This window comes from Alligator mississippiensis, chromosome 13, assembly GCF_030867095.1.
Source record: "Alligator mississippiensis isolate rAllMis1 chromosome 13, rAllMis1, whole genome shotgun sequence".
Taxonomy (NCBI): domain Eukaryota; kingdom Metazoa; phylum Chordata; order Crocodylia; family Alligatoridae; genus Alligator; species Alligator mississippiensis.
The window spans coordinates 2,211,387-2,235,508 of NC_081836.1; the positions used below are offsets into that span (position 1 = coordinate 2,211,387).

At 65.4% G+C, this 24,122-nt stretch overlaps 1 protein-coding gene across 1 annotated transcript in view; it reads left to right on the forward strand.

Annotated features, from left to right (window-relative positions):
- The window catches only part of HSPG2 (heparan sulfate proteoglycan 2), an 89,224-nt gene that overhangs the window by 27,120 nt on the left and 37,982 nt on the right, over window positions 1-24,122 (forward strand). The window contains exons 4-37 of the mRNA XM_059716716.1: window positions 353-532; window positions 4,026-4,135; window positions 4,390-4,448; window positions 4,727-4,887; window positions 5,998-6,141; window positions 6,531-6,806; window positions 7,038-7,157; window positions 7,634-7,765; window positions 7,901-8,045; window positions 8,318-8,469; window positions 8,613-8,759; window positions 9,042-9,205; window positions 9,689-9,868; window positions 10,297-10,493; window positions 10,712-10,859; window positions 11,120-11,247; window positions 11,338-11,424; window positions 11,530-11,588; window positions 11,713-11,780; window positions 12,021-12,161; window positions 12,269-12,451; window positions 12,750-12,929; window positions 13,089-13,207; window positions 13,983-14,094; window positions 14,551-14,664; window positions 14,855-14,982; window positions 15,085-15,171; window positions 15,544-15,593; window positions 15,727-15,815; window positions 15,993-16,133; window positions 16,221-16,412; window positions 23,101-23,193; window positions 23,470-23,550; window positions 23,807-24,037. Of these exons, the coding sequence (XP_059572699.1) occupies window positions 353-532; window positions 4,026-4,135; window positions 4,390-4,448; window positions 4,727-4,887; window positions 5,998-6,141; window positions 6,531-6,806; window positions 7,038-7,157; window positions 7,634-7,765; window positions 7,901-8,045; window positions 8,318-8,469; window positions 8,613-8,759; window positions 9,042-9,205; window positions 9,689-9,868; window positions 10,297-10,493; window positions 10,712-10,859; window positions 11,120-11,247; window positions 11,338-11,424; window positions 11,530-11,588; window positions 11,713-11,780; window positions 12,021-12,161; window positions 12,269-12,451; window positions 12,750-12,929; window positions 13,089-13,207; window positions 13,983-14,094; window positions 14,551-14,664; window positions 14,855-14,982; window positions 15,085-15,171; window positions 15,544-15,593; window positions 15,727-15,815; window positions 15,993-16,133; window positions 16,221-16,412; window positions 23,101-23,193; window positions 23,470-23,550; window positions 23,807-24,037 (4,598 nt within the window). The remainder of the gene's footprint in view (window positions 1-352; window positions 533-4,025; window positions 4,136-4,389; window positions 4,449-4,726; window positions 4,888-5,997; window positions 6,142-6,530; window positions 6,807-7,037; window positions 7,158-7,633; window positions 7,766-7,900; window positions 8,046-8,317; window positions 8,470-8,612; window positions 8,760-9,041; window positions 9,206-9,688; window positions 9,869-10,296; window positions 10,494-10,711; window positions 10,860-11,119; window positions 11,248-11,337; window positions 11,425-11,529; window positions 11,589-11,712; window positions 11,781-12,020; window positions 12,162-12,268; window positions 12,452-12,749; window positions 12,930-13,088; window positions 13,208-13,982; window positions 14,095-14,550; window positions 14,665-14,854; window positions 14,983-15,084; window positions 15,172-15,543; window positions 15,594-15,726; window positions 15,816-15,992; window positions 16,134-16,220; window positions 16,413-23,100; window positions 23,194-23,469; window positions 23,551-23,806; window positions 24,038-24,122) is intronic.

Genomic DNA, 24,122 nt, shown 5'->3' on the forward strand with positions numbered 1-24,122 from the left:
TGGAGGGCTGGGGTGCAGGGGACGCTGTGTGCAGGGTCGGGATAACATGGGCAGGTGCATGAGACTCTGGCCAGGGGGTCAGGGGACCTTGCTGCACCCACCCCTGCACCAGGCCCTGTGGAAGCCCGTCCCTAGGCTGGCTCTGTGCCCACGTCTCCCATGGCCGACGTGCCGCCCTGTCTGAGGGGAGCTCGGCTTTGTGCAGGGCAGTCGGGGCAGCTACTGCCATGGTGTGGGGGGCGGTCTGGCACTGCCCGGGGGGGGCTCTTGTGGGGTCGGGACCCCTTTCCTCTTACCTGTCTCCTCTCTTTCTGCATGCCACCTTTGCGGGGCCGACAACTCCAGCTCTGAGCTCTCGCAGCCATTGCTGCTGTTTCTCTCTTGGTAACTGCAAACCTTTCTCTTTCCTTTCCTGTCCTGTCCCTCTCTGTCCCCTCATCTCCCTCCCCATCAGCAGTGGTCCCCGCTCCCGCGGGGCTGCCCCCCCTAGCAGGGATGACCGTCTCTGAACCGGACGACGATGCCCCGCTCAGTAAGTGAAGGGAGAAGCTCTGCGGTGCCCGTGGCAGTGGTGTGGGCATGGAGGCTACGGGCTGGGGCAAAAGTGGGCTGTCTTGGAGCAGGTGGGGGTAGACGTGGGCTGTGCTGCAGCTGGTTCTTCTCCATGCAAAACTTTCACTTTTTGGACAAAAGTTTGCTTGCCAGCATCACCCACTTGTCACGGGTGCCGCATGCATTTGGGGAGTCACTGTGTGGTCCCTCGTGCACCCCTTCTCCTCTCCTTTGTGATCCACTGCACAAAGCAACTGGCACACCCCCCACTGGGCGGGCGGGGGGGGGGGCTAGCCATGGTGCATCATGGGATATGCAGTCCTCCGGGCGAGCCCAGCCCCACAGAAGAGCAGGGCGGGAGGGACAAGGCAGGGAGCTTCCCTCTCTGCAGCCTGGGTCCTGCACTGGTGCCATCGTGGCCCCGGGCAGCCTGGCCGGCGCAGGGGCTCCCTGAGCACAGGCGGGCTCCGCTCCTCTCCTCTCTCCTTATAAGTCGATGCCTCCAGCACCTTCCTCGGGTTTATGGCTCATCCCTGAACTCCCTCCAGCCTGCTGATGTCAGCCCGGGCCCGGGGCCATGTGCAGAGGAGCCCTGCACCCCCATGCTGCTGCCTCAGTGGCCCCAGGGCATCTTCGGGGGGTTGTAGCCCCTGTCGTGATGCCCCATCCTGGCAGTGCCCTCCTCCCCGTCACAGGATCCCTGCAGGTGCAGGGCAGGCAGCGCTGGAAGAGAGTCAGATTTGCAAGGCTGTTTGCTCGCTGCCCTCTGGCACCACGCAGGGAAGGGGGAAGCGCTTGGCGGGCTCCGCGGATGCTGCGCGAGTCCCCAGGACACGCTGAGACCTGACGCAGGCAGAGGCAGCGTCATCGCCCAGGGACGGCAGCATAAATGTCCCCTTCCTAGGCCCGTGTCTTCCCCGTGTTTGTCCAGGCAGGAAGGAAACAGGTGCTGGGCACCGAGCCGCAGCCACGTCTCGTGACTCAGCAAGGGACACGTGGACCGCACGGGGCTGTCCCGCGCGGCTCGGGGTGCTCTCCTGCAGGGCTGCGACGCAGCCAGACCCTCCCACTCTCCAGCCCCTGGTGCTCCTCCTGGAAGACCAGGTTTGGGAACCAGCTGGGGAAGGGACCTTTGAGTCTAGGGAGCTACAGCACAAGGAGCTCGGTGTTGTGCCTCGTGGGCCTTTGCCCCTCTGCTGCAAACCGGGCTGTCTCTGGAGCAGCTAGTCTCACCTGGGGACTCATGAGGTGTGCAATGTTAGGCAGTTTCCAGGGGAAATGCAGGGATTTCAACCAGGCATCCAGAGCATCACCACCGCGGGGGCTCCCTGAGTTCATCGCAACCAGAGCCATTACAGTAGCCTTTTTGCATAGTCCAAACGTGAGCGAAAGCCGAGCGCCAGCCCTTTCCGAGGGGGACAAGAGTCTAGCCAGGTCGAGAGCTGCTGAGCCTGTCACGGCCCCGATCGGCGAGCAGGGCTGGAGCTGCGGCAGGTGTACTTTTGCCGAGGGGCCCGTGCTCAGGTGCTGCGTTCGGGGTGGTTCCCAGGGGTGTTTGCCAGGTGACCGGGATCCAGGGGCTCTCGGGCCTGTCCTGCAGCGAGCGTGCCGGAGAGGTGACTCAGCTGGCCGGATGCACGGCGGAAAGTCCAAAGCCCTGTGCAATTGTTCTGCAGCCTGGAGTGTTTTTCCATCTCCTTCCCCAGCCAATTGCAAACAAAACAAGACCGAGCCCCAAGGGCTCCTTAAAAGGAGGCAGAGTGGCTGCTTGGGACGTCCTGGAACAGGCTGGGCTTCCTGCAGCCGGGCCCAGCTCTGAGCAGAGACGGAGCTCAGGGCCACGGCTTGCAACCGTGGCAGGCATGGACATTGCACGTGCAATGCAGGGAATGTGGCATGGGGCAGGCACAAGCTGTGCTGCATCATTACCTTGCACACGAATGCACACGCCTACTTCGGCACATGAGCCCTCATCCCATGTGTGCACGTATGCACGGGGCGGGCGCCAGGCCACGGCAGGTGCAAGCGGCCATCTGCAGGTCCCTTGGGCCTGGGTGCTGGTGAGCTGGGACGAGGGATGTGTGTGCACAGAAGGCAAGGTCCGGGCATCCAGGTCCTGCTGGCACCCAAGCAGGGCACTGTCCTAGTGCCCCGGTGCCGCCTTCTCCCCATCCGCCAGCCCCGGGACCTGCAGGGAACGCGCTCCCCAACTGGAGAGGTCGTGCTGGCCCGAGTCCAGAGTGAGGGGCTGGAGGGCACAGCTCTGGCTTGGGGGTCACCACTTCCAAGCGGCCACCCCCGTCCAGGCCCTCCATGCATGGCTGCAGCTCGGGAGCAAGAAAGAGGCTTTGTAGCAGGAGCTGGTGTCTACAAGAGCCCGTTTCATGGGGGCCGCTGGGCCGCATTCTTCGGGGGTGAGCCACGCAGCCCTGCCCCGAGGTCTCAGGGCCAAGCCCTGGGATGCTGCTCTCAAGGGGCCCTTTGTCCAGCCTCACAAGTGCCCCTGTGTTCCCCGGGTCCCCGGAGCGGGGGCGCTGCCGGGGCACCCCAGGACGCAAGCCCTGGCTCTGCAAGCGGGGAGCCTGGCACTGCCCCGGCCTCCCCGCGGGCGGCTCGCTGCAGCCCACCCCCGGGAAGGGCTTGGCTGTGAGCGGAGGAGGAATTCCTGGAATGCACGAGGCGGGGGCCACGCGCCAGCAGCTGCTTGAGGCCCCGGGGACGAGCCCCCGGCCGCAGCTCCCCGTGCCTGGGGCGTCCGTGCTGGCCGGGGAGGTGGGTCGCAGTGTGTTTGTGGTCCTGGGCCGTGCACCCTTGCATCGGCGGGGACTGCTCCGGCTGGGGGCTCCCGGCGCCGTTCCCAGCCCAGGTGCCGGCTCCGTCCGCCGGGAGACGGGAGGCGCGGAGCCAAGCGCTGTCCACGCTGTTCCCCCCTTGCAGCTGCTGGAGAGGGGCCGCGCGGGGCAGCGGCTCCCAGCTGGGGCTGTCCTGGCACTGGGCGCGTGTGAAAGTCGGGGGTGGGGTCCGCCGGCTGCCCCCGGGCTGCTCCCAGCTGCGGGCACCGGGTCCGGGCTGCCCCTCCAGCCTGGTGAGACCTGAACTGGGCATTGCATCCGGGGGCAGGGAATGACCGCTCTCATCCCCTTGCATTGGCCATGGGTGGGCAGCGGGCACTCCACGCCACGCCACTGCTGCTGAGCCTCACAGCCACGATCCCCACGGGCACTGATCTGTGGGGGGTGCCCGTGAACACCCTGCATGCCCCTGGGTCATTGCAGACTATAATAGCAGCTGTTGTCTCAGCTGGCACTAACCCGGCTTCCCATTGCCCCACTGGTCCCCGTTGGCCGCGATGTTTCCCCTCACTTCCTGTCCTAAACGGCTGCAGTGTGGCAGCCACGCCATGTCGAGGCTGGCGGGTGTGAGCCCCGGTGCCTTGCACTTGCACTGATGGCATCTCTCCCCCTCCTCGCCAGTCTACTACCGTGCGTTGGTGAACTTCACCCGCAGCATCGACTACAGCCCGGCGCTGGATGATGCCAACTCAAGCACCTTCCGGGAGGTCTCGGACGCGGTGGTGGACACGGTGAGCCCCGGCCCCGCACCGGGTTTGTCTGCCCTCTCGTTTGAGGAGCCGCGGGGTGCCCACCCTGGGGCTGCCCTTGCTAAGGGGTTTGTGGCCGCCTTTCCCGGAGTCCCCAGACCTGCGAAGGAAGCCTGTCAGGGCATGCAGGACTCAGCTTTCCGTGGCCGGGTGGGTTGGGGGAGGCCGTGGCTGCCCTCGGGGCCATCTGGGGCATGGTGGGCGCAGACCCCTGACGCTGTCTCCCGTTCTCCCAGCTGGAGTCCGAGTACTACAAGATCTCCGGGGAGCAGGTGGTCAGCGTGGTGTTCATCAAGTGAGTTGGGGCCAGGACTTGGGGACTGGGGAAGCCCCCTGCTTCTCTCTGGGTGTGGGGCACGCATCTCCGACAGCCTCTGGGTGCAGAGAAGCCACTTGCGACCCCTCCAACAAGCCCCAGCACCAGTCGTGGGCCCTGCCCCAGAGCTGGGACAGGCCCACGCTGCCCAGAGGGCATCCAGCCCCGGCAGGAATCGGGGCGTTTCAGCTCCAAGATAGGGGCAGGGCATGTACGTGGGTGCATGCACGCCCCTTCACTCCCACCCCCTCTGCCAGGGAGATGGACGACTACATCTTCGTGGAGCTGGACGTGGGCTCGGAGGGCAACATGGACGACGAGGAGATCCGCCAGGTGCTCTACTCGGTCATCCAGGCCGGCTCCATCGCCTCCTACGTCACCTCCACCGAGGGCTTCCAGTTTCGGCGCCTCGGGGCAGGTGAGCAGAGGGTGCCCAGGGTAGCGGCCCTGTCGGGATACCCGGAGGGCACCAAGCAGAGGTCAGCTCCTGGCGGCGTGTGGGCCTGTCCCTAGCAGCTGCGTCGCAGCATCAGGCTCTCGCCAGCCTGCAGGGTGGAGATGCAATGCAGGACGGCATCGCTGCAGCTGCCCAGCCGGTAGTTGGGCACAGAACGAAGGGCACGTGTGGTCTGGGGAGCTGCTTTCTGGCTAGTGCTGGGCTGAGCCAGGGAGTCCCGCTGGCCTGAGTCCCTCTGTTCACTTGCAGCCGAAAGGCCTCCTCCCCCCGTGTCTGTGGAGCCCCCGGGTGAGTCGGGGTGAGAGCGGACCACGTGCGGGGGAAGCTGGAGCCTGGGCTTGGCCGGGACCCCGCTCCCTCCGGGCTGCAGCTCGGGGCATGCCCCTGCCAGCCTGAGACAGTCTCAGGCCCTGATCCTGGTACAAACCGCTGGAGACAGCAGTGTCTGCAGCGTGACATTTCCCTGGGCCCTGCCCATGCCAGCTGTGCCCACGGTAGCCCAGGGCTCCCTCCCCGCCGGCTGCCAGCTGCTCTCAGCCAGCTCCAGATGTGCAGGCCAGCTCTCCTCTGTCCCGTGCCCCCATGGGCGAGCAGCAGGCTCCAGGTTCCTCCCGGTCTGCCTGTGCCGTGCTGTGCCGTGAGTGCTTGCGGGGCGGTTGCCTTGCACCCTGCAGATCTTGGCCCTGCAGCTGGAGAGTGCTTGGCACCAGGGTCCTTTGTGCTGGACTCTCGCCGCGGCAGACAGACGGCCTCTCTGCCGCCTGGCATGTGTGCTGTGCATGTGCGCCCGCACGCGTGTGTCTCATGCTGCGTGCTGTCTGATGCATGCCCCTGGCAAGTCTCGTGGCATGCGTGTGGCCAGGCTGGCGTGCCGTGTCACATGTTCCTGCTGCCTGAGTGTGTGCAGTGTGCGTTTCCTGACCGTGCTGTGACTTGGGACCGAGGGGCAGGGCACGGGGCACACACAGCCCTGGGGGTGGGCTGCAGCCACAGAGGTGAGGGGTGTCCAGCAGGCTCTGGGAGCCGGGCAGGAAGGGGCCAGGCCTGGCTCTGACTCGGGCCCTGTTGCAGTGATGCCGCCGGCCGTGCGAGCCTGCACGAGCGAGGAGTTCACGTGCCGCAGCGGGGAGTGTGTGGACCGCGACTTCCGCTGCGACCGCCGCCCCGACTGCCGCGACATGTCGGATGAGGAGGACTGCGGTGAGCGCCTTGGGGGTGCGCCTTCCCTCCCCGAGACCACAACTCCCCACGGGAGCCGCAAGTGGCTCCTGCACCCCACCAAGATGGGGAAACTGAGGCAGGGGGAGGCCCAGGCAAGAGCTGGGAGCAGAACCTGCCATGGTCCATCTCTGGAAGGTCTTGGGGATTCCCAGCTGGGCACATGCTGGACTGGGGCTCCAGGGTGGGGGTCCCTGCAGGAACAGAGCGCATGCACCCTGGTGCTAGCAAAGTCCCCCAGATCCCTTGCCAGGGCACCGTTAGGCTGCACCGGAGGCTGAGCTGGTGCCCTGTGTGCCCGAGCTCCTGGCATGCCCAGTGATGCTGCTTGGGTTTCCGGGGCTGGGCCGTGGCTCCTAATGCTCATGCGGTCTGTCTGCCCACAGAATGGGAGCCTGTGACACTGCCCCTGCCGATCACCACCGCGGCCCGGCCGGTCACCACTCGGATGCCAGCCACCACCATCACCCCCACCACACCCACAGTCACCACGCGGCGGCCACTGACCCCCTTTCCTGGCCACTTCCGCCCCACTGGCCCCTTGGGGCAGCGCCCCTGCCGCCGGGACGAAGTCATGTGCACCAACAAGCAGTGCATCCCCCAAGATTACCTGTGCGATGGCGAAGAGGATTGCGCTGACGGGAGCGACGAGCGGAAATGCGGTGAGGCCGCGTGGCACGGGGCGGGAGGGCACAGACCACGGGGCAGGCGGGAACGGGGCCTGGAGGGTCCTGGCAGGAGGGGCAGCTGGAAATAGCAGAGAGAAGCAGGGCTGCAAGGAGCTGCAGAGGGCACGTCTAGTGCAACCCATGCCTGAAGCAGGATCAGCCCTGTCCGAACCCTAAAGCCATCATCTAAACCCTTTGTAAACCCCCTTCCCCTCTCGTTGACAGGCACCCCCAGCCCGTGCGAGCCCAACGAGTTCAAGTGCCGGAACGGGTACTGCGCCCTCCAGCTGTGGCTGTGCGATGGCGACAACGACTGCGGGGACGGCTCTGATGAGATGGACTGCCGTGAGTGCACCTGGCCATCGGCTCCGGGCAACGGGGTGGTCACGGGGCGCCCAAGGGACGATGGAGCTGCTGGAGTTTGGGGCCCCACAGCAGGATGCCACTGTCCCCGTACTGCAGTGCCAGGCCAGCCACCCTGCCCACTTGCTTGGTAGCAGCCACCCTGCTGCACTGCAGCCCCGCTGCAATGCAGAGCCTGTTCCCCACTGCAATCCACTGTACTGCAGCCCTGCTACAGAGCTGCTTCAGGACTGCAGCCCCACTGCACTGCAACTGCAGAGCCCCTTGTGCACTGCAGCCCCAATGCACTGCAGCTGCACAGCTGGTCTCAGACTTGTGCTGGCCAGATTGGCCTCTTTCCTGCCAACGCTGGAGGAGGTGGCACTGTGCTGCTGCATGTGCAAGGCAGGGGGTGTTGGGGACCCGGGGGCAATGCCGTGTGGTGCTGCCCCTGCCCGCTAACGCTTCTGTCCCTGCAGCCACCAAGGCCCCCGGTGACACCTGCGGCCCCAACCAGTTCACTTGCGTGTCCAACCGCACATGCATCCCTGCCAGCTACCACTGCGACGAGGAGGTCGACTGCCCCGATCGCTCCGACGAGTTTGGCTGCAGTGAGTGGGGGTCCTGGCTGTGGGTGGAGGGTGGCAGGTCCTTGCCCTTCATGAGGGGCTGGGGGAAGCCGTGTCTGCTTCCCTGGTTTGGGGGTGCCATAGGGGTGCCCTCCTCACCCCTCGGTCCACCCCCAGCACCCCCCCAGGTGATCACGCCCCCTGAGGAGTCCATCCAGGCCTTCCCCGGCCAGACGGTGCGCTTCACCTGCGTGGCCATCGGCGTCCCCACACCCATCATCACCTGGAGGCTCAACTGGGGGCACATCCCCGCCGGCAGGAGGTGGGTCCAGTGCTCCCAGCCAGTGGGGGTAGGAGGGGAAGCTCTGCAGCATGCGGAGGTGGTGGACCTTTCCCATCACTGCTGCCGTGTGGAGGGGCTGTGCAGTGACATTGCAGTGCTGGGGAGTGTTGCAGTGTGGGAGGGGCTCTGTGGTGGGTTTGCAGCGTGGGAGCAGATCTGCAGCGGGTTGCAGTGCAGTGGTCGGGCTGGGCCCGTGCCCGGGGCCATCGGCAGGACCCCCCGGCACTCAGACCACCCTCCAACCTCCCCAGAGTGTCCATCTCGAGCGAGAAGGGGCGCGGGACACTGATCATCCGGGATGTGAAGGAGGCTGACCAGGGCGCCTACACCTGCGAGGCCATCAACGCCCGCGGCATGGTGTTCGGCATCCCTGACGGCGTGCTCAGCCTCACGCCCCAGCGCGGTGAGTCCGGTGCAGCTCCGAGCCCAGGGGTGGTGTTCCCAACCCATGGCTGGTTCCCTGCTTGTGCCCACCCAGGGCATCCCCCTGCCCGGCTGGGATGGTGCCAGCGCTGCCCGTGGCTGATGTCTCCGCTCCACCCGCAGGCCCCTGCTCCGAGGGCCACTTCCACATTGAGGGCACATCCAAGTGCCTGCCCTGCTTCTGCTTCGGCATCACCAAGGCGTGCCGGAGCACCGGCCGCTACCGCCACCAGATCCGCCTCCGCTTCGACAGGCCCGAGGACTTCAAGGGTGAGCAGGGATAGATGGCATGGGGTCCAGACCTGGCAGATGGGGCTGGGCAGCTCCCTGAGCCCTGGGAGAGGCAGGTTTGCAAGGGCCAGGCAAGGCAGATGCAGCCAGGACCAAGACACTGGCCGTTGGGAGGCAGCCAGGGGGGTCTCATCACCTCCAGCTCCGCTCGGAGTCTGAATCCCTGGGGCAGGACTGGCAGGAGGGGCAGGAGACCTGATGGGAGCCGGGGCACCGCGGTGGGCACCTGAGCCTTTCCTCCCACCTCGCTTCCCCGGCCAGGCGTGAACGTGACGAACCCGGTGCTGCCCGGGATGCTGCCCCTGTCCTCCACGCAGCTGCAGATTGACCCCGCGCTGCAGGAGTTCCAGCTGGTCGACCTGTCCCGCCGGTTCCTGGCGCACGAATCCTTCTGGACACTGCCTGCCCAATTCCTGGGCAACAAGGTGATGGGCCAGGCATGGTGGGGGGCCTCCGGCGCGGAGCCTGGGTTGGAACATGATAAGAATGGAAGAGCTGCCCTGGACTGGGTCAGACCCGGTCCATCTTGTCCAGGCTCTGGTGTCATGCAGCACGTCTGGGTCTGGCCAGGGTTTTCCCTCCTGCTCCTCTGCCCCTTGCAGCCTCCAGTATTTAAGGTCTGGGAAACTGATTCAGAAGCCATGCTTCTCTCTCCTGTGCTCTATAGCAACCAATGCCCCTTTCCTCCACGCACAGGTCTGGTCCCTTGGTGGACCTGGCTGAGCTCCCACATCTCTGGTGGCCACGAGTGCCAGCTTTTAATGACATACTGCACCAGGCTGAGGAGCCTGGTTCCCAGAGTGCCCGGCAGCTCGGGGCAAAGCCCGAGGTGTGTGGGAGGGAAGGATGCCCAGCGGGCCTGCCCCAGGCTGTGTGCGGTGCTCTGATCTCAGCTGGTGCCGTGGCAGGTGGACTCCTACGGTGGCTTCCTCACCTTCAAAGTGCGCTACGGGTTGGCACGCGGGCAGCCAGAGCCTGTGCAGAAACCCGACGTGATCATCGTGGGCAACGGGCAGAAGCTCATCTACCGGGCACGAGTGCCCACCCAGCCATCCGCCATCAACCAGCGCCGTGTGCAGTTCACGGAGGTGGGTTCAGCAGTGCCTTGCGCCTGGCAAAGTCTGCCCAGGGGGGCATCATGTCCCCTTCCTCCCTGGGGCACTGGGGGGTCGGGGAGCCTGGGTGCCCTCCTGTTGCAGCTCCGTGGGTGCTCATCCGACGCTGCCGTCACCTCCCCTGCGGCTTGCTCTGCTGCTGGGGGTGAAAGTGCATCTCAGTGGGGACCTGCCAGGCAGGTGCTCTGCAGCCTGGAGAAGGGGGTCCAAGCACCATGCCCTGAGCACCTTCTGCCCTGATGAGCTCCTTAGCATGGCAGCTGCCCCCAGCACCCTTGTAGGACAGATTAGAGATGCCTCAGTGCTCTCTGTGCCATGCTGAGCGCCCGAGGGGAGCATCCCAGCCTGTGCCAGGGGCTCCACAGAGCCAATGACCCCCCGTCCCGGCCGGCCTTTTGCAGGAGAACTGGGTGCATGAGTCGGGGGCACCGGTGAGCCGGGAAGAGCTGCTGCTCGTCCTGCAGCGCCTGGAGAGCGTGCTGCTGCAGACCGTCTACGACAACAGGATGGCCAGCGTGGGGCTGAGTGACATAGTCATGGACACCACCACGACCGAGGTCACCAGCCTGGGCCTGGCGCGCGGCGTCGAGGAGTGCAGGTGCCTGCCGGGATGGGAGCTGCTTTGGGGGGCACCAGGGAGGGTGCTCTGGGGGATCCTCCTATAGAGAGCAGCCCGCTCCCCTGCCATTCACTGCTTCTATCCGGGGAGGATTTGTGCAGCACCTGGATGGCAGGATCAGGGCCAGCAGTGTGCTGAGCCTGGAGCCAGCCCCGGTGCTCCCTGCACTGCTGTCAGCAGCCCGTGCTCTCCCGCAGGTGCCCCACCGGCTACTTGGGCCTGTCCTGCGAGCGGTGCGATGCCCAGTTCAAGCGGGTGGCCCAGGGCCCCTACCTGGGCACCTGCTCTGGCTGCAACTGCCACGGGCACTCCAGCTCCTGTGACCCGGTCTTCGGCTACTGCCTGGTAAGGACCCCGTGGCTTCGGACCCCCGGGGGGCTGGCGGGGGGCAGGGTGGTGCTGGGAGGAGCTGTACAAGAGCTTGGGCATTGCTTGGGCCTTTGGACTGGGCGGGTGCTGAGCGTGCAGCTCGCGCACGGGGGCCTGCACCCCAGCCTTGCTCTCCCCCCGCCTGGCACCGGCTGGGGTGTCTCAATGCCCCGTCCTGCCGGACTGGGGCCGTGCCTCTCTGCCACGGCCATGCCAGTGCCTCTGCTCTTGCCCAGAACTGCCAGCACAACACGGAGGGGCCCCAATGCAACAAGTGCAAACCCGGCTTCTTCGGAGATGCCACCCGGGGCACATCCACGGCCTGCCGGCCCTGCCCCTGCCCCTACACTGAGCCTGGACGCAGGTGAGCCCCTTCCCTGGCATCCCCTTGGCACTGGGCATCCCCTTGGCACGGCTGGGGCTGGGGTGACCGTGTCCGCCACATGCTCTGCAGGTTCTCGGACTCGTGCTTCCTGGACACGGACGGGCAGGCCACGTGCGACGCCTGCGCTCCCGGCTACACCGGGCGGCGCTGCGAGAGGTGAGTGCCAGGGGTGCCGGCCATGGGGTGGGTCAGTCCCAGGGATGGGCAGGGAAGCTCATGGGGATGCGTCTGACCCGTCTGCGCCTTGTCCGCTCCCTGCAGGTGCGCGCCGGCCTATGAAGGCAACCCCATCCGGCCAGGCGGGAAGTGCACCAGAGTCGGTGAGTGCCGCGGCGAACGGGGGTGTCCGTCTGCCAGGCAAGGCAGAGGGTCCCTGCTGTGAGGGGCGTCCACCCATCCGTCCATCTGTGCACTGAGGCACTCCTCTCTCCTTCCCCCTTGCAGGCCAGGAGATCGTGAAGTGCGACGAGCGGGGCAGCAGCGACTCCTCCGGCGGCGCCTGCCTCTGCAAGGTACGGTCCTGTTGCCCCAGATGAACCCAGGACGGGCACAATGAGGCGGGCACCGGTTGCTGCAGCCCCTCGCTGGGGTGCTGGGCCATGCTTTGCCTTCCCAAGCAGTGCAGAGGACCCCGGGGCCAGGGTAGCTGGGGTGCCAGGCCATGCTTTGCCCTCCCAAGCAGCACAGAGGGCACTGGGGCCAGGGCTGGCAGCTGTCTGACCGGCCACGGGCCTTGGGCATCTCTTCCACAGCCCAACGTGAGAGGCCGTCTCTGTAATGAGTGCGTGGCGGGGGCCTTCCACCTGAGTAACACCAACCCCGACGGCTGCCTGAAGTGCTTCTGCATGGGCGTCTCGCGACAGTGCGCCAGCTCCTCCTGGAGCAGAGACCAGGTCAGTGCCAGGCCTCGTGGCTCCCAGCACCCTGGGTCTGTCTCCGAGCGAGCTCGGAGCAGGGTTGGGGGCACCGCCGCAGGCTGACCGCTGGGTCTCTGTGCCAGGTGCGAGCCGTGTACGAGGACAGCGAGCGGGCACCGCTCAGCCTCTCCAACCTGGCCACCACACGCACGGTCAGCGAGGGCCTGCGCTTCTCTGGCCCGTCCGAGCTGGCCTTCTCCGACTTCCACGCCCTGCCCCGCGACGTCTACTACTGGGTCCTGCCCGAGCGCTTCAAGGGAGACAAGGTGCACCCCGTCCTGGGGCCCCTGGGGCGAGCACGGCCTTCTCCAGAGCCCCCTGCACCGAGTGCATGAAGGAGACTCTGGCCGGGGGCACGGCGGGCATTGAGCAGTGCTGGGAGAGGGCTTCAGAGATCAGGGGAAGGGGCTGAACTGCCTTGGGAGGTGTAGTGGGTGCATTAGAGGTAGGTGGGTGCTGGGTTGGGCTGTGGGAGAGGCTGGGCTGGGCCCTGTGAGTCCCTGTCCCGGCCGAGCCGTGTCCATCCATCCATCTGCCCGCCTGAACCCCGCGCTGCGCCGGCAGGTAACCTCGTACGGTGGGGAGCTGCGCTACACAGTCACGCACAGCGTCTTCCCGGGCTCCCAGCCGCTGCCCCGCCAGGCCGACGTGCTCTTGCAAGGCAATGGCATCTTCCTGGAGCACTTCGCTGAGGCCAGCCCCGCGCCAGGCACCCCCACCACCATCACTGTGCCCTTCCGCGAGGTGAGAGCCCGGCTGCCCCCATGCACCCCTAGGGCTGGAAATAGGTACAACCCCTGCCAGCCGGGGGTGCAGGTGCTGCTAGCCCCCATGGCTCAGGCCTGGGCGGGTGCAGATTTTGGGGGGCAAAGCTGACACAGATGTCCGCCTGCCCTCCTGTAGCGAGCCTGGCAGCGTGCAGACGGGCAGGATGCCACAAGAGAACACCTGCTGATGGCACTGGCCGACATCAACGTCTTCATGATCCGGGCATCGTACACTGACCGGCCGTCGGACAGCAGGTACCGTGGGTACCCACATGGCACTCGGCTCTGACCTGGGGGCACTCGGGGTGTGTGGGAGCCAGGCCTGCTTCCACCACGGGCCAAGGGGTCCTGTCCGCCTGGCTGAGAGTCGGGGTCCTGCAGCAGCCTCGCACGGTGCACACTCATGCCGGTGTGGACATGCACACAGCTGCACCCGGGCACATGCGTACGCAGAGGCATGAGCAGGCACATGCACATAGGCATGCCAGCTAGCAGGCATGCACACATATGCATACACATTTACACACATGCACAGATGCATGCATGTGCACACCGATGCATGCCCAGACATGCTTCACAGCCAGGCAGCCAGGCCCCCTTCTCTCCTCGGGGTGGGCTCTGAGAGCTGGAAAGCTACTAATGGCCCCTCTCTTTCCCCTGCACTTTGTTCTTTAGTCCTGCCAGAGCAGGTTGAGGGCTGTCCTGGGTGGTAGCTGGGGCCTAGATGCTGACAGGGGGAGCAAAGGGATGTTGGCTGGTGCTGTGGGCAAAACCAGGCCGGCATCTGGCACCCCCAGGGTCTGGGTCTGCCAGGCGCTGGGCTTCTCGCACCCCCCTGAGACCTGCCCGCAGCTCCAGGGAGTGTGGGTGCTCCCTTGCGCTGCACAGGCTGGTCTGAGCCCGCTGGCCATGTGCAGGGGAGCACGTTGCACCTGTCCAGACCCCTGGGGAGTCTGCAGGTGATGGGACGGGCTTGGCTGCAGCCAGGTCCAGGGGGTGCTGACCTGCCCCATGGTTTACCCTCTCACAGGATCTCCAACATCCACATGGATGTGGCTGTACCCCACTCCACGGGCCTGGAACAGGCACTGGAGGTGGAGGAGTGCACCTGCCCCACTGGCTACCGGGGCCCGTCCTGCCAGGTCAGTGGGCACTGTCTCCCCTTTCCCCACCAAACATACTGGGGCGGAGGGGCTGAGCTATCAGTCACACTGGCAAGGCTAGAGCTGCAGCTGACCTCTCCATCGGGGAGCTCATTCAGCCCCCGGTGCAACGGAAGTGCCCGAGTCCTGCTGAGTCAGTCTGCACCCAGGTGCTGGAGGCAGCAGGATGCCCGCAGCTCCCCAGCTCTTACCCCCTTGCCCTGGCGGACACTGGCCTGAGCCAGCGGAGCTCAAGCCCCATGGCCGCAAGGCATGGTCCGTGCTCAGCCCTGGCTGGAGGGAAGTCCCTTCCATGCCCGGAAGCAGCACGCCCATGCCTGCCAGAGGCCAAGGGGTTCCCGCTCAGAGGGCGACGGGCCCCTGCCTGGCCCTGGGGGCAGCTGAGACCCTGCCCATCTGTGGGGCATGGGATGAGCTATGTGCCGTTAACCCCAGGACTGCGACGTGGGCTACACGCGCACCACCAGCGGCCTCTACCTGGGTACCTGCGAGCAATGCGACTGCAGCGGGCACTCGAGCGACTGCGACGCTGAGACCGGGGACTGCCAGGTGAGCTACGGGGGATGTCGCCTGCACCTAGCCGGGACGTGCTGGGGGGGCATGGTTTGTGGGGCCTGTCCCAGCACGGAGCTGGCCCCTGGGGGCATTAGGGACTCTGCAGAGGGCAGCAGGGGGTCGGGGAACTGCTGAGGGCATGGCAGGACCTGTCTGTACCCGACGCCTCCTCTCTTCCCCCCAGAGCTGCCAGCACAACACGGAGGGGCCCCACTGCGAGAGCTGCCAGCCGGGCTACTACGGCGATGCCCGTCGGGGGACGCCCAGAGACTGCCAGCCCTGCCCGTGCCACGGGCCCTATTCTGCCAGCCAGTACGTGCCCCCAGCAGCCTCTGTCCTCGTGGCATCCTCTGCCCTCCCTCCACCGGCTGGGAGGACAGCCAGGCACCGAATGACTCTCTCCTCCTTCCTCAGAGCCACGAAGATCTGCTTCCTGGACACGGATGGGCAGCCCACGTGCACCACGTGCGCCCCTGGATATGTCGGGCGCCAGTGCGAGAGGTAACATGGGGGCTGGATTCTGCACCGGCCTTGCACGTGCCCGGGGGAGTCCCCGCTCGCCCGTCCCAGTGCCCGGGGGCACTCGGGTCCCTGTTGCAAGGTCTCTGCTCTTTCACGGCAGCTCTGGGGTCTCTGGTGAGGCTGAACAGGGTGTCTCTGCAATAGCCTCTGTTGGTTTTGAAGGGCCTCTGGGGTCAGTTTGGGGTGGGGGCAATGGAGAGTACCTGGGGGTGACCTGATCCCCTTCCTGGCCCCGTGCCCAACCCCTGGCGGGATCCACTTGTGTCCGGGAGGAAAAGGAGAGCAGATCACATGGGGGCAGGAGGGGCAGATGCCCGAGTGGGCAGCTCTGAGTGTGACCCTTGCCCCCAGATGTGCTCCTGGCTATGTGGGGGACCCCAGCCGTGAACAGCCCTGCCGAGGTGAGTGGGGGCAGCGGGCAGGGGGCTGGGGGGAGCCTGGCTCGGGGTGTGCCCCTGGCAGGTGTCGTGGGAGGCGGTGAGCGGAGCCCCTCTTTCTTGCCCACCCTGACACCCTTCTGCCCCACTGCTGCAGAGCCAGATGACCCCAGGGGCGACTGCCGCTGCGACCCGCGGGGCAGCGTGAGCGGGCAGTGCGATGCCAGAGGGCAATGCCGGTGCAAGGTAAGGCGGGGAGGGGTGACATGCGCTGAGAGACCCCAAGCTCCCCATCCTGCTCCCCACCCCTGTGTCCTCTGTGCTGGGGGTGGAGAAGAGCCCTGCTTGGGGGGACCCCTCTGCAGCTCTCCCAGGAGCTCCCCTTGGCCCCGTCTGCCCACGCGCTCACCCCTTTCCCCACAGCCCAATGCGGAGGGTCCCTCGTGCAGCAGCTGCCGGGCCGGCCACTTCCACCTGAGCACCGAGAGCCACGAGGGCTGCCTGCCCTGCTTCTGCATGGGCGTCACGCAGCAGTGCACCAGCTCCTCCTCCTACAGGGACCTGGTAAGATGCCGCGTCCCGTTGCCCGCTGGAGCCTGACAGCTGGGCCCTGAGCAGGACTCACGGCCGCTTGGGCGTCTCTCCCCACAGGTCAGCACGCCCTTCGCCCCCGGGAACTTCCAGGGCTTCGCGCTGGTCAACCGCCAGCACAGCACTCGCATCTCGACCGGCTTCACGGTGGAGGCATCCGGCGAGGGGGCCCGGCTCTCCTACGGGCGCTTCGGGGAGATGGGCCAGGAGGCCTACTACTGGCACCTGCCTGAGATCTACCAGGGGGACAAGGTATGGCTGGGTGCAGCCCCGGGCTGGGGGCTCCCGCATCCCCCTGCCCTTCTCCGTGGCTTCTGGCAGTGCCCGGATGCACCGTGGTGTCAGGCCACGTGCTGTGTGAGGACACCCAGCGTGGGCAGCACGTGCACATCTGCCTTCGGGTGCCCGGTGCTAGGTGCTCTGGTGCTTTCCCCACCTCTCACCTCCCCCTCCTCTCCAAGCCTGCGCCCAGGGCCCTCCTTGTGACCCTCTGCCCTCTGGGGAGGGGAGTGGGGCTGTCCTCCTCCTTGCAGGGGACAGGGGCTGCCCTCTGCCCCCTCTGTTGTCCCTCTGGGGGCTGGTCCAAGCCCTGCCGCACTGTCTGTGGGGTGCAGTGACCCTTCCCTGGGAGAGGCAAGGGGTCTTAGGCCCTGCCCTCAGAGGGACGTGGGCAGCCAGCGGAGCTGAAGCCACCCAGGCCAACCCCTGCAGCCAGCCTGGCGACTCCAAGCCAGCTAGGATGCAGTGCAGAGCACCTGGGCCGGGTGACCAGGGACCCCCCGTTGCCCCCCACCCCATCCTCGGCCTCCCTTCACCCTGCGGTCCCTGAGTCCCCATCCGAGGGACCCCCCCACCCCAGACTGCGGTGAGACCCAGCCCCGCGTGCCCGGCTCTGACTCCTGGGTGTGCAATGAGGGCCCAGCCCCATATTCAAACGAAAGCTGGATCGAAACCAGCTATAAAGTCATTACACATTTTCAAGCACTAGCTTTGTAGCTGGTTGGCTCTTTCTATAGCTGGATGGACCTTTTTGTGGCCGGTCTACATTTATTGCACAATTCACCCATGAACTGTGTAACAATTACTTTGCACGTGTGGCCAGTCTACATTCATTGCATGATTGACCTGCGAATTCTGTAACAATTATTTGGCACGTGTGGCCAATCTACGTTTATTGTGCGATTGACCCGTGAATTGTGTGACAGTTGCTTGGCACGTGTGGGTAGTCTGCATTTATTGCGCAATTCACCGGTGAATTGTGTAATACATGTAACGGGTGGCAGGGGCCTGAATGCCCAGCCACAGGGACCTCCATGGTCTGCCTGGAGATCCTCAGGGACTGGGTCCGGTCAGCTCCCGGGGGCCCATTTCATCCCCAGCCGCCTGCTGCTCTGCACCTCCCCCCTGGAGCTGCCCCAGCCGTTAGCCCCTGAGCACGGCAGCAGCCGGGGAGCGGGGACTTGGGGTCACGCCGGCCAGAGGGAGATGGGACGTGCAGAGGCAGCAGGTCTGGGCACTGCAGGGAGCTCCGGGGAGACTTGGTCCCCAGGACTGGGGCTGTCTCTGCTGCAGCCCCCTCCCCTCCTCGCGGGGCAGCGCGGCGCGTCTGGGGCGTGGGCTCCCTGGGACCCTTCGGGCCGACATCTGCTGCGGGGGCGAGGGCTGCCTCGGCTCCAGCTGGAAGAGATTTCCTCCCTGTGCCGGCGGTTGGGCCGGGATGTGCCGGCCGCAGGTGGGCTCCTGGCTCTGGTTGCGTGTCCTCGCTAACCCCGTTCTCTCCTCTGTCTTTCTCCTTCCCTTTAAGCAAAGGGAAACCTACTTTGCCCGGATGCGCCGCGCGCACAAGGTACCGAGCACGCTGTGTGCCGTGGTGTGATGGGGCGTGAGCCGGGTAGCGGGACAGGGCATTGCGATCTCTCGCCCGAGCCCAGGGCACGCGACCGTCTGAGCCCTGCTCGGACCAGGCTGGTCTCACGACGCTCACATGGGGCGCGGGGTGGGCCCGGTGTCACAGAGAGGAGAGGTGCATCCAGCTGTGCCCGAGGTCGGGAGACGGGGCTGAGCCCCATCTGGTGCCAGCCAGCCTGTAATACGGTAGCGCTTCGGTGTCCATGCCCGGCCTCTTGATCATGATGGCCTCAGACAGCATCGTGGCTGCACATCTTACTGCAGCGGGCACGGCTCAGAGAAGACCCCCGTCCCCCCAGACCCGTGCCGGGGGGCCCCGAGCATGTTCCCCGGCGTGGCAGCCCCTGGGTCCTGCCAGGGGAGTCGTTATCCCCACGGCCGGGTCACAGCCCTCTCGTGCCACCCCCAGAACAGCACGTCCCTCACGGAGGACCAGCTGAGGAAGGCCGTGGCCGTGGGCAGGATCCCGGGTGCCGTTGGTGGCAGCAGGGCCAGGCGTGCCTTGAAGGTACCAGGGTGCGGGGCTGGATTTGGCCTGGTGCTGGTGTGGCAACGCGTGCCTGGGCTTCTCCATGCCAGGGCGGCTCTGGCTCGGTGTAGTGCGCGGGGTCGATGCTGACCTGTGCCGGTGTGCGGACTTGGCACAGACTCTGCCTGGACTCCTCCTGGCATCACATGTGTGGAGCTGGGGGGTCCTTGCCTGGCTGGGCATGGGTCGTCTCTGGGAAGGGGGCAGCATGGTGTGTGGCACGGGCATGCTGGCGTATGAGGCCGATGCCGTGCCGTCCTGGCATGCGGTACGTGGGGGCATCTGTGGGGCTGGTGCCTCCTGCCCGGGCGTGGGGTTGGCATGGCAGCTTCCTGCGCTGCCCCTCGCCACGTCTCCCCTCTGCTCCCTCTCAGGCTGACGAAGCGCAGCGCCGACAGGATGCCGCCATCTGGGAGCTGCTGTCCAGCTTCGCCTCCCCGCGCGGCACACTCCCACCCCCTCCACATGCCCGCCCTCGCGCCCTCCTAGCTGCTCGGCCTCACTCCTCCTCTTCCTCGAGGGCTTCTTCGTTCCCCTTAGCGGCTCCGCTCAGGTCTAGCCCGCAGGTACCGCTCCAGCTGTGGGTGCGACATTGCTGCTCCCCGCCGCCCGGCTCTCAGGGGACAGACCCCCTCCCCTGACTCTCCAGCCTCAGCCGCTCCCCCTCGCACAGGCACTTGGGGGCACCCCAGCCTTGCCCAGACTCCGTGTCTGGCTGCGGCACGCCCTCGGCATCCCCAGGTCTGGCTGCAGCGCAGCATCGGTGCCTGGGCATCTTGGTTGGCACCAGTGCCATCAGCCGCTCGCTCTCGCCATCCCACCCATGCCCTTCCCAGGGGACAGGCTCCTAGAGCCCCACAGCTCCCCGTCCCCTGCCCGTGGGATCCATGCTCCCCAACCTTGGGTCTCCAGCACCTCTCCTCCTGCTTGAGGCTTTGATCTCCCTTGCTGTCTTCTCTTGCCAAAGCCCCAGCGCAAAGGATCACCCAGACTTCACGCCCTGGAGTCCAGCAACCTCCTGTCCCCCCGAGACCACGGGGCTGGCGATGCTGGCAAGGTACAGAGCCTTGGCCTGCCTGCTGAGTGCATGCCTGCCAGAGCAGGGAGGAGGCAGAGACCTTTCGGGGGGTGCTGGGGAGGCTCTTTGGAGGACCTGAACCCTCCCACGGGGATGCAGAGCCTGTGCTGTTGGCCCTGGGCTGTCCTGCCCCCATCTCCCAGCCCTGACGGCTGCTGCTCCAGGGCCGTCTCTGCCCTGGGCTCAGAAAAGCAGGGCTTGCCTTCAAGGCTGGAGAGTGGATCTCTTCCTAAACCCAGGCTTCTGGGCACGGGGGTCAGCTCAGAGGCCCCGTCTGCTGGCAGCCCAGGTTCAGCACGGGCAGCCTGCCACCCACCTGAAGGCATTGGCTCGGTGAGGGCAGCGGGTAAGCACAGATGCTTTGTAGAGGCCAAGCCAGGATCATAGCAAAGGCAGGCTGGTAGGGCCCTTGGGTCATCTCCCAGCCCAGCCTGAACCATCCCAGCCACGTACACGAGTCCCCAAGCCTCGCCGGGCAATACATCCCAGGGCTCCACCAGCCTCTTCCTAACATCTAACCCGAATTGTGGACACGGGGACCAGTGGATCGTCCTCTTGCTGCAGCGCCGTTGGTCTTGGAAGACTGTTCTCGGATCACCCTGGGCTTTCTCTTTAAATGAACTAAAAGTAAAGCCCATGATGCTGAGGAGCGTGGAGGTTGTGGGTGCCAACCTCTTCATCCCCGTTGAGCTGGGAGTCACCCGGGGGGGTGACTGACCCCCAGTATAAAAGCTGAAGGAGGTGGAAGCAAGACCTTGCTTGAATGGAAGCAGGATTACCATAGTCCCTCCTCGACCCGTGGCAGGTTTTTGTGTTGTGTCAGGGGTGACGGTAGTTTTACAAAGAGGTTAAAGGATGAATCAAGAGACTGAACAGCTTTCATGTGAGATGTCTGCCTAAGATCCTGAAAATAAAGTGGGAAGTCAAAATGCCAAACCCAGAGGTGCTGCAGCGTGCAGGACTGACACTTAGGAGCCGCTGTCAGGAAGATGGGTCTGCTGTGCCGGGAGAACGGGAGCAGACCGTATCTCCAAGAATATTTCGTGCAGGGAGATTGAAGGCAGCTCCAGAAGTGGAATTGCCGTCCGTGGTGGTGCCACGACGTGGGCAAAAATGATATGAAGTCGTTCACCGTCAATGTAGGAAGAGCGTGCAGAATCCCGGCGGATCCGGAGGGAACATCTGGCGCTGGCGGCAGCTCAACACAAACTGGTTTTGATGCAGGGGACGGGAGCCAAGCAAGAAAAGGAAGCAGCGAGCTGTAAACTTGGACTCCAGCTCAGACAACACCTGGCTCTGAGACGTGTAACACACTGTGTCACACTCAAACCGGCCTTGTCGGCCACCAGTGGAGTCCTTGGGCCTCTGACGAGACCTCTCTCATGTATCTGGAGGACCGACGGCCGCCTCTAGGTGATGGATGTGCCTGGGATGGTTTGGACTGGGATGGATAGAGGTTGCACTAGATGGAGGTCCCTTCCAGCCTGACTGCTCTGTGCTGCAACGACGCAGGGTGCAGGTCCGCAGGGTGCGGGACGGCTGGCACTGCGTGGCCAGTGGTCACATATAAGCAGAGACCCTGCATGGGAGCATGCTGTGAGGTCCACAGAGTGTCCCAGAGAGATGCATGCTTCTGGGGCTGGTGGCGGAGGGCCAAACAGGGAGCGGTCTGAGAGCATGCGAGCCTGCAGCAACCCAGTGCCCTTACTAACCCCTCAGCTGCCCGTCCCAGGGAGGGGGACCGGGCTTGCCTTGGCTCTGAGAGCTGAAGGAGCCATCTGGAGTGTGTCTGGTTTGCTTAAGTGCCTGGCTACGTGTGCACCCGGCGTGGTCCTTGGTTTCCCCTCTGCATGGAGTGGCTCAGAGGTTTCCTTCGTGGTCTGGCCGCAAAGGGACCCACAGGAGGAGAGGAGTTTCCCAGGCCATGGCTCACTCTCTAGAAATGCGCCTGATGTCCTGTGAATCACTGTGGCCGGAGAGCTCCCCGGGCCGTGCCAGCTAGCGCATCTCTTGTGGTCAGACTGAGCTTCCCCCGGTCGGGTTGACGTGGAGTGTCTGACCCAGGCGGCTCCATCTGGAGGCCCTCTCCCAAGGAGCAAGATGTGGTTAGCTCTGATTTCCCAGTCAAGACTTCCTTGTCTTCTGGGGCTTGCCGGAGTCACTCACGGACGTCCCCCTGCACGAGTTGGCATGATGCTGGGCCTTGCCGTAGTCATTCGTGGACATCCCCCTGCATGGATTGGCATGACTTGCTGTGGTCACTCATGGACATCCCCCCGCACGGGTTGGTGTGATGCTGGGCTTTGCCATGGTCACTCACGGATGTCCTCCTGCACAAATTAGCGTGATGCTGAGCCCTGCTGTGATCACTCATGGACGTCCCCCTGCATGGATTGGCATGACTTGCTGTGGTCACTCATGGATGCCCCCCTGCACAGGTTGGCGTGACTTGCTGTGGTCACTCATGGATGCCCCCCTGCACGGGTTGGGGTGACTTGCTGTGGTCACTCATGGATGCCCCCCTGCACGGGTTGGCGTGACTTGCTGTGGTCACTCATGGATGCCCCCTGCATGGGTCGGTGCGATGCTGTGACTTGCTGTGGTCACTCGCAAACCCCCCCCGTGCAGGTTGGCGTGATGCATAGCTTGTCACCAGCGAGGTGGGTCAGCTGCGGGCCAGGGGCAAACCTGCCCACGGCTCTCGCTGTTTACCCTCTGGAAAAAGGCACCCCTCTCCTGCACGTATCACCGTGCCAGCCCGGAAGCGAGATATCTGGGTGTGTATAGCAGCCCCCGGGGGCAGTGCCGCACAGCGTGCACCTCCCTGCTGGGCCAGCGCCGTGCTCATATTGCTGGATGCTCTCCCGCCGGCTCCCCAGGCTCGTCCGTGGGTGGGGAGGGGGTGCTAAGGGACCAAGTCTTCTCACTCCGTGGCTTTCTCTCCTTTTTGCCTCTCCTGTCTCAGTACTCTCTCGTCTACAAGGGTTTCTCTCTGCTCCCTGAAAGCATTTTCTACTGGCAGCTCCCCGAGCCCTTCCTGGGGGATAAGGTAACGGCCCTTGGTGCTGGGGGGGTGGGCTGGGTGGGGGCTGATCCCACATCCTCTGGAGCAAGAGCATCAGGGTCTGGGCTCTGAGGCCTGGGATCTGCCTGTGCCCTTCTGGGGGGCGCGATGGCCTCCGTTTGGGGTCTCTGTGGTGGCAGAGTCCTGGATCTCTGGCTGGGCAGCATCCCTGTCGTGCCCCCTCTCCATCCCAGCCCCTCTTGCATTTCCCCTCGTGGGCACGGATGCACTGAAGGAGCACGGGAATCCAGAGCCACGTGTGGGTGCCCGGTGGCACAAAGCTGGCGGCTGGGTACCGGGCCAGCGGTGACAGGGCCTGGCGCACCTGGCACAGCTCACGGTGCTTCCCGTTGGGTTGCAGGTTGGCTCTTATGGCGGACGGCTGCGCTACACCCTCTCCTACAGCTCCGGGGGCAGGGGCACCCCGCTGCCCGATGCCGACGTCCAGATCACGGTAAGCCAGGCTGGGTACTGAAGCCGTAGTTCTCCAAACTCCTTTGACACCAAGTGTCTCGATAGCCCGTGTGCCTGGACCACTGCCGAAGCCATGCCCAGGGTCTGCTGCGACAGCTGGATGTCTTTATTCCCTGGGAAGGGCGTTGGAGGGAGGGCGGAGGGGCTGGCACCCGGGATGCAGGGGAAACCTGGAGGGGAGGAGAGGGGAGCCTGGGTCCCATCCCCGGGGCAGGGGCCGGGCTCTGACTGGCCCCTTCTCCTGGGGTGTGCGCAGGGCAACGACATCACACTGGTGGCCTACCAGCCCGACCTGGCGCCGCGGGACCAGAAGAGCTTCGAGATCGTCTTCCGGGAGGTAAGAGGCGAGCGCAGGGTGCAGCTCGGGACGGTCTCAGTGGCCACATGCCCACGGCTCTCGGCCTCCCTTGGACAGATCCCAGCAGGGCCCCTGGCCGCCTGGGACGGGCTCACAGCTCCCCATGTAGACCCCATGCAGGGAGGGGGGTTATGCCCCCCGCTTCCAGGGGCTCCTGCAGTCTGGGCATCCCCATTGCACCAGTCCAGCCAGTCCCCAGCTTGCAGCCAGCATGAACCTGCCCCTCTCCACACAGCAATACTGGAAGCGGCCCGACGGGCAGCCGGCCACGCGGGAGCACCTCATGATGGTGCTGGCCGACCTGGACGAAATCCTCATCCGCGCCACCTACTCCACGGACATGGTGTCGGCCAGCCTCTCCGGCGTCAGCATGGAGACCGCTGTGCCCACCTACACCGCTCTGCCGCGAGCGCCAGAGGTGGAGGAGTGCCGCTGCCCGCCGGGGTACCAGGGCCTCTCCTGCCAGGTGAGACAGGGCCCCTCAGGGCCACCACTGGGTGTGTCTACACGTTCATTAATGCGCTTTTGCTGCTGTGCATTAAATGTAATAC